The sequence below is a fragment of the Aptenodytes forsteri genome, unplaced genomic scaffold (assembly GCF_000699145.1).
Source record: "Aptenodytes forsteri isolate BGI_AS27 unplaced genomic scaffold, ASM69914v1 Scaffold15, whole genome shotgun sequence".
NCBI lineage: Eukaryota > Metazoa > Chordata > Aves > Sphenisciformes > Spheniscidae > Aptenodytes > Aptenodytes forsteri.
Genome location: NW_008795129.1, coordinates 6,609,423 through 6,617,687, shown reverse-complemented (window position 1 = coordinate 6,617,687; position 8,265 = coordinate 6,609,423). Strand labels below are relative to the sequence as shown.

General features: G+C 43.7%; 1 protein-coding gene across 1 annotated transcript; it reads left to right on the top strand.

The window, feature by feature from the left end:
* Positions 1 to 225: 225 nt before the first annotated feature.
* On the top strand, positions 226 to 4,910 carry LOC103897828 (bone morphogenetic protein 7). Its single transcript, XM_019471703.1, has 4 exons — positions 226 to 348; positions 1,108 to 1,224; positions 2,389 to 2,590; positions 4,462 to 4,910. Exons 1-4 carry the CDS (start codon positions 250 to 252, stop codon positions 4,908 to 4,910), a joined length of 867 nt encoding a protein of 288 aa, XP_019327248.1. The 5' UTR covers positions 226 to 249.
* Positions 4,911 to 8,265: the final 3,355 nt, after the last annotated feature.

Sequence of the window (8,265 nt, the reverse complement as noted above, 5' to 3'; positions counted from 1 at the left end):
GGGGGGGGCCGAGCCGAGAGGCGAATCCCCCGCAGCGGAGCAGCGGCGGCATTTCCCGAGCGGGGGAGCGGCCTCCGTGCCCGCTGCGCAGCCCCTTCACCTCCCGCTTCGCGTCCCCCCTGCGGACCCGGCAGCCGCTATGGAAAACGCGGGGGTACGGCTTATTTTGCGGGGTCTTGCCTGGCTCCTAAAGGCGGCTCTTTTCCAGTTCACGTGGACCAGTACCGCTTCTACTTCGACATCAGCGCGATGGAGAAGGGCGAGCAGATGCTGAAAGCCGAGTTGAGGGTCTTCAAGCTGAAGAGGACACATGTGTCTAGAAGGTCTGACGTGAAACACTTTTGCAAAGTAAGTGGGGAAACAATCTGTCAAGTAAACGCTTACTTGTGCTTTCGTTGTTAATAATACTGAAAATGAGGAGTGCGACCATTTACCACATAAACCTGCTGTATTTTTGTTTTTATTTGATTGTCGTCCTCACTTTTTCTTTGCCTCCAGCATGCCAAGAAGTAGACTCAAGGTTTTTGCTTTGGCAGTACGCTGTCCTTCGCGCACTATGGCAGTGAGCTATCCTACAGATACCTATGTCGTACCTATCTCAAACCATACCGTATTTTTCTGGGTTTTGAGACGTTTTGAAACTCGAATCGAAATTTATCTGCTTGAGCCGCTCTAAAAAATAGTAATAGCAATCAGGGATTCATAGGAAAATGGGGCAGGTGAGGACTCTGACGTTAAGCGTATCTGTTCCTTTGGCAAAAGGCAGGATTGGACTTTTTGCAAACCTGAAGACAAAGACGTGGAGGAACAGAAGACTTTCATGGTATCACATGTTCAAAACAGAAGGAAAAGGGATGGTCAGGATATTTTTCTATAGAATCAAACAGTCCAGTATCCCGCCTCTGAACACATCAAGAAGTAGATGTATGTAGCGATACTTGTTTCTCTGTTAAACCGCCCAAAAACTACTTTTTGCCTGGTTTAGAATGATGGTACAGTTTTACAGCTATGATGTAGCAGAAATGTGCATAATCGTCATCCTCCTTGTTTTGCTGGAAGAACAATTGGTTTCATTTCTTACTGTTTTGTTGTATTGCTCGCATCAAGGTGGAAGTGTATGAGCTCATGGAGAGTGGAAGTAAGCCACAAAACAGCCATCTCGTTGCATCAAGATTATTGTCCCTGTACACGGAAGGCTGGGAAGTATTCAACGTCACGCAGACAGTAAGCAGAGAATTCTGACTTAATTTTAATCATAAATCTCTTAAGGTGACAGTCGGCTCATAACTCCAGCATTGCCCTTATGCTGAGTTTTGTGGTCAATTCAAACTGAAGGACAGCAGCAGAGGGAGAAGCTTTCTCTCTGCACTTAAAAGTATACGTGGTGCTAGCTGAATTAAAGGAGAAGTGTTTATATACTGCTAGCAGCACAGGCACGATGAGAATTGAGTAACCCAAACCTAGTCGATAGGAGGGACATCAGGCCAAGTATGTCATTGTGATTAAAACACGTTAGTCCTTAGGCTGCCAGAGGAGATGGCATTGATTGAGTGCTAAGAGTAGGTTTTCATTTCTCCTTTTTATTCTGGTGGCATTACTACAGAGCAGGCGTGCAGCGTGCTTTAACGTTGTGCTTCTGGAATTTATCATGGTTGGATTGTTTTTCATTTAACTTCCTCTGTAGACTTCTTTATTTGTTAGTTTCAAGATTTGTTTTGCAGATAAACTATAACAGTATGTGAATGCCTTTCCATAGCAAACAAATAAATGTGATTTTAAACATACGGTTTCTTGGGTTTAAATCTGTACTCCCGGACAGTGTTTTTTGTTGCCTAAGCTTTATGGTCAGACTGAACAGCATGCTTGCATGATTGGTTGAGTTGCATCTTAAGTCATGATAGCCCTGCTTGAGAATGGCCTGGCCTTATCTATTAGTCTGTAATTATAACAATTAGATAAAGTAAATTTGCTTGATTGCAAGCTAATTTCTTCAAATGCCATGTTTGTTAGATTTAAATGAGTTTTAATGGTATGGAAAGTCTGGAGAGTTCATATTACTCAGTTATTAAGATTGCTATAAAAAAAAAAATCCTGGCTAAAGTCAGAGAGGATTTATTTTAATGTTAATTTTAACTCCTAGACCCATCTATTCACTAGTAAATTCTCTGAAATTAATTATCTTCCTGTAAATGTAGCTTTGTGTTTTTAAATGTTGAATACTGGTTTAAGTATTAAACTCCATTGAGTCTCAGCTATACAGTTACCTCACTTCTGTGACACTCTCATAGCTTGTTGCCTGTTCCCTTTTCCTAATAGAAACATTGCTTAATCATAATGCTGTCATAGGAATATTGAAACAGTGTTTTTTCATTTCCCTTTCGTTACCAGGTTTCCAAGTGGGTTGGAAACAGCAGCTCCAACCATGGCTTTTTGATAACTACAACACATGTATTTAACAACAGAATTGAGCACAATCTGGTTAAGTTTGCTAAGAGCCAGGGCGTTTTGCAGGAGAGTAGAAATGCTCTCCTTGTCCTCTTCACCAACAGTAACAAACGGAGGTCTTCCAGCTTTGTACCCTCTTCCACAAGTAAGTTCACACGACAGCAGCAGCTGTGTTACAATATGAACTCCCTGTTCATCTTCTGTTACCTTCTGCTGCCTCATGCATACCTCATCTCGGTATTTACTTGCAGCGTTGAACAGGTTTGAAGTTCAGCTTTGTCACTGATCAGAGTTTGATTTGGTAGTTCTTGCTAGTAGGTCACCCAGCATCTTAAGTTGCCTCTCCCCTCAGAAAAACTCTGTTTGCAGGAAATATTCATAAAGCCTAGGGGGAGTCTGGTTTATTTTGTTTGTAAAGGGGTGGGAGTTCTATTTTTTTAAATTACTATTTATGTTATTTTTGTGGTGGTGAAGTTTGCATGAAACTTGTGGATTAGGTTTAGGCTAAAAAAACTCAGTGACCTGGAAAACTTTGTGAAAATGCTGGTAAAGCAACTGTAAGTAGAGTTATTAAGTGCAGTTTTCAAGAGTGGAAGAGGTTGTTAAATAAGCAATTTAAACCTCTCTGTCCTTGGCTTGGTTTTTAAGCACCTATTTAACTTCAGTGTCTAATTAGCATTGTGACTAAAGGCTTTCATCAAAGACAACGCCCTCATCCCTTAACTTACAAAACACCGTGTCTTACCTCTCCCACTGGTCTTCCAGTAAAACCAACTAAGGCCGGATTTTAGAGCCTGATAAATGCAAAGAGCACAAGCTGGGAGGAGGGGCAAAAATGATTCTGTTTTGAAGGGTTTTCTGGTAAACGATTGCATTTGCACATTAGAAAGAAACTAGGTAGGACTTGCATCAATATTAAGAAGTAGGTGGTGAAACTGATGACAAACAAAAATGAGGCTGGCCTGTTTATTTTTGTTTTCCAAAGAAAATTTTTATAGTGAAATCCTCAATCCCAGTTTAATGAGCATCAAGCTCCGTATGGGATACTGCGCCAGGATTGAGAAATTGATATCCGTTTCTCAGTGAAGAAACTCCCTAGACCTGCCGGTTGTTTGCGGTCAGTGAATCTGCGCAGATTGTTCTTCTACCAGCCTGTGTGTCGATGGTTTTCAGCCTCTGTACATGGATCTTGAGGTCTCCGTGGACATTTATTGAGACTTCTCAGAAGATACTTTAAGAAAGCAAACTTATTGTCAGTAAGCTTCATTCTCTAGCAGAGTTCCATAAACCTGGTGGTAATTTTTTCAGATCCAAAAATTGAAAAATATTTTTAAAAATATTACTCTACAGGAACACACTCTGTTTTGCAAGCGTATGAGTAGAGTTCCTGGGAGGAGAATACTGGAGAGAGAAAAAGGCTGTGATCTCCACCCTCTGTTAGCACTGCTCGGCATGATGTGTGTTGTAGGAGTGGCCATGTTCCATAAACCTGGTGGTAATTTTTTCAGATCCAAAAATTGAAAAATATTTTTAAAAATATTACTCTACAGGAACACACTCTGTTTTGCAAGCGTATGAGTAGAGTTCCTGGGAGGAGAATACTGGAGAGAGAAAAAGGCTGTGATCTCCACCCTCTGTTAGCACTGCTCGGCATGATGTGTGTTGTAGGAGTGGCCATATAAAGACTATTAATACTATTCTGACCAGATTCAGCCCTGAAAAGGGCCTGTGGAGTTCACAGAATGTATTTAGTATATCACTGAGCTTCTCCTTTATATTTCTGCTGAGTTGGGGCCTTTCAGGCCACAAAGTGAAACACGAGATTTGGCAGTTTTTGAAATATGGCTGAAATGGCAATTGAATACACACCTCTTCCAGTACTTCCACAGTTAAATGTCATTTTAAAATCTACTCTGAAGACTTTGATGTAGATTTATGGAATAGACTTTCATGCAGACTACTGTACTTAGGAAATGAATTTCTTTTGAGAAAGATTAACACGCAACTTCCTTTCAGAACTAAAGGTGAACCCTGCCAAAAATGATGCTTCACGTGTGCCTCGTGAAACTCGGATCATCGAAAGCAGCAACGCAAGCCTGAGCAGGAGACCTCGAGCTGCTGCAACCCCTTCTGCCAAAAGCCAGGTAACAGCATGTCATCGAAGGGAACTCTACGTTGACTTCCGTGCTATTGGCTGGTCAGGTTGGATTATTTACCCAAGTGGATACAATGCCTTTTATTGCAGAGGATCCTGTCTCTTCCCCCTGGGGGAAAGTCTAAATGCAACAAACCATGCTACAGTTCAGTCCATAGTCCACACACTTAAACTGTCTCAAGATGTCAGCACGCCCTGCTGTGTGCCAGATGAATTGAAGTCCCTCAATCTTCTTTACTTTGATGACAAAGAGAATGTGGTCCTTAAAAATTACAAAGACATGGTGGCAACAAGGTGTGGTTGTCATTAGCAGGACCTTTTTTTTTGTCTGCATTTGGCATGCACCTGGATTCAGTTCCCCATTTGCCACTGAAGATACCAAAGGAGATGGCATTTCAGTTCACAGGGCAGGAGACCCAGAAACTCAGCTGTGCTTCAGGTCCTTCTCCCCTCACCATGGCTGTGTGGAAAGGCGTTTAAGGCTGGCTTTCGAAGAGCCATGAGCTTCTGGAGGGTATGCTGACCTGCATGGAGAGCTCTTTGAGTGCCTGTACACCAGAGGAAACCATTAAAAACAGGAACTTGCTATGTGAGGGAGTAGAAACACATTAAGTTGAGCGTTCAAATTAAGGCTTTGTTCTGTATATTGAGGCTCAAAATTTCCTATGATTTAACAGGCATGGTATCCTGCCTCAATCCAGGAGGCGGTGCAGGTCTCTTAGTAACACAGCCTTACTCAGTTTTGACTGCATGATCCAGTGGGGATGTACACTCCTACGCAGAGCTTTCAGGATAAGCGTTTGCCCAGAGCTAATCTCAGAGGCCTCTACCTTCTGCAGCTCATGCGTTACCTGGAAATGCACTTCTTCCCCCTGTTCTTTATGCAGCTCTACCAAATGCAGAGACCTCCTTGTAAGTCCCCTGGGACTTGCTAGCCACTCTGAGGGAACACACAGGTCAGCATTTGTCTGGGAATCAGCAAACTTGGCTTCCGACTCAGGGCCGCACCTCTGTATGATGAAGGGTCAGCCAGTCTCCCTCTTTGTAAAATCATTCTCTTCCACCATGGTCTGCTGCGGCTGTTAGGCTGTGTGGCAGCAGAGATTGCCTTTGTGTATTTATATAGTGGCCGTACAATGGGATCCTAAGATTGGGTCAGAATCCCCATAGTTTAGCAGGAAGAAAGAAGAACACTAAGCTTTGGAGGTCTGTGAGAACATGCTGGATGCTGGCCTGGTCCTGTATCTGAGGCAAGTTTGACGGAAAGTACTCACTGATTCCCTTCCATTCTTCCTTGGAGCATAGGACTTAGACTTGGAAGGGGCCCACTGAGGTCTTTCAGTCTTGCTACAATTTAGTGCAGGTAACCAGCCCATTGCAGTTCCTCAATCAACTCACTGAGTTGTAACTTAAGCCTGGTTAGGTTTCTTGTCTCCATTAATCCTTGAAGGAGGCTGACTTCCCACAAAACGTGACGTCTCCCATGGGTAGAAGCTTCATGGAGAATTTTTTTACTCCAATGAGATTTTACACAAAAAAAAAAAAAATTTACGTAAATGTTTTTCTTTCTGTAAATACTTATGTCTGTAATAAATTTATTTTATTTAAAACCCAAACACTTGGAGTATATTAACTTAATCTGTAATATAAAATGTTAATTTCCAAATAAATGTAATGTAACATTGGTCTGGTTTTTTGTGTTGTATTTGAACCTCCTTCCTAGAGTCATGAATCAAATACTTTTCCAGAAGGGAGGGTGTTCCCAATGGCTTCAGTCCTCTGACTCCATGTCAAGGAGTATAATGAATGGATAAGCAGAATAGATGTGTTTTCCTTCAGGGAGGATCCAGTAATTATTCCTGAAGTGAAACTCGCATTGAAGTTTCTTGTAATCACTTGAGTTAGGCATAGAGATTAAAGCCCTTCAGGGTTGGTCACGTGTGGTGCTCGTAACAGAGCCTACCTCACGGAGGTCCTGAACTTAACATACCTGAGACGTTTTCAGTCTTGGTGTGTAAGGCCTGATTTTCACATATGTTGCAGTATCTTGTGATGCCTTCATTAAAATTTCACTAGGTTAGAAAGCCAGGACAACAGAAACACTGTCATTCACAGATACGGATGAGAAGGCTGTGCTCCATATGTGTAGGCCAGGCATGTGCTTATGGGAACCACAACGTGGAATGGGTGGAGTGGAGGATCCTGAGCAAGACATGGATTTAGAAAGAAAGGTTGGCATGCGTGGGTCAGTGTGGAGAGAAGGGTTTTCTCCCACTTAGTTTTTTCTCTGGAAGGCTGCAGAGGCTTCACTAGGTTAGAAAACAACAACAACAGAAACACTGTCATTCACAGATACGGATGAGAAGGTCCATATGTGTAGGCCAGGCATGTGCTTATGGGAACCACAACGTGGAATGGGTGGAGTGGAGGATCCTGAGCAAGACATGGATTTAGAAAGAAAGGTTGGCATGCGTGGGTCAGTGTGGAGAGAAGGGTTTTCTCCCACTTAGTTTTTTCTCTGGAAGGCTGCAGAGGCTGTTGTAAGTACCAGCTGGGCTGTGACACACCAAGGTCGGACAGCTCCAAGTACCAGTGGAGCTGTGACACTCCAAGGTCGGAACAGCTCCAGGAGCAGGTCCTGCTGCTGGGAGCAGCAGTTAAGGCAAAGGACTTGGTGCTCAGTCCAGGCTGGAACAGGCAGTGGAGCGTTCAGGAAGCTCATTTCTGTTAGGGGCAAAAGGCTTGATTCCCCCAAGCCGGGGAAACAGGCTGCGAGAGGGCTCCTGTATTTCCATCCAGCAGAGCACGCGTTGAACTGGTGGTGCCTGAGCTATATGGCGCAGGCACAGGGAGTCCAGTACGTCTGAATGTTTCAAACCTGCTGTATGTGCCCAGCATGGCAGAACGAAAAGTGTTCGTCCTTTCCGCAGAACAGCCCATCGTCGCCACGCTGACCACACTGCCTCGTGTTCAGAATTCCCAGACAAATGGCCAAAACCTTCCTCTGCCTACGTAAAACTTCTGTGTAGGGGAGGGGGGGAAAGGGGTGTTTTGGTCTTGGTGTACGGTCACCCTGGTAAAGTGGAATATAAATCTGGTAGCAGGGTGGTGCTAACTGCTGCATCAGCCATGCCCGGCCGTTGGATTCGGTGCCATTGGCAAAGGGACCTCAGAAAGCGTCAGGGGCCATAATCTCACTTTACTGGTTTATTTCCCGGGCCGCTGTTTTGCACTTTTCACTGCAGAAGTATCTGTGGTGGTTTAAGTCTGTAGGAACCACACCTTGGGAGCGGGAAAATGTATCTACAGTGAGAGTCCAGGCAAGGTAGTTTCTGAATGGTGACTTCAGCTGTTATCTAGGTTTCTTTTAGTGGTGACCGTAAGAACTGAATCCAGAAGTTCTCCCCGCCTAATAATGCTGGGAGAAGGACTGCATTTGGAACAGACTGGCTGAGGCAGGTTGTGCGTCCAACACACTCCAGTCTTCTGTCCGTGACATGACAAATGCTTCTAGCACCATCAGCTGTGTGTCAGCTGCATCCTTCACTGCTCAACTCAGAGAATTGTCCATTTTTTCCAGGATATCTTAATTGGTTTCTTCTCGTTTCAAATGCCAGGGAAAAAAAAAGGGAAATTTTCCATTGAAAAGCAAGTATAATTAATAA

Excerpts from the sequence above, each read along its gene's own strand:
- LOC103897828 (XM_019471703.1), top strand. The coding sequence starts at position 250 with ATGGAGAAGGGCGAGCAGATGCTGAAAGCCGAGTTGAGGGTCTTCAAG. Across the intron at positions 1,225-2,388 it reads TATTCAACGTCACGCAGACA|GTTTCCAAGTGGGTTGGAAA; the intron begins GTAAGCAGAGAA and ends TTTCGTTACCAG. Across the intron at positions 2,591-4,461 it reads CTTTGTACCCTCTTCCACAA|AACTAAAGGTGAACCCTGCC; the intron begins GTAAGTTCACAC and ends ACTTCCTTTCAG.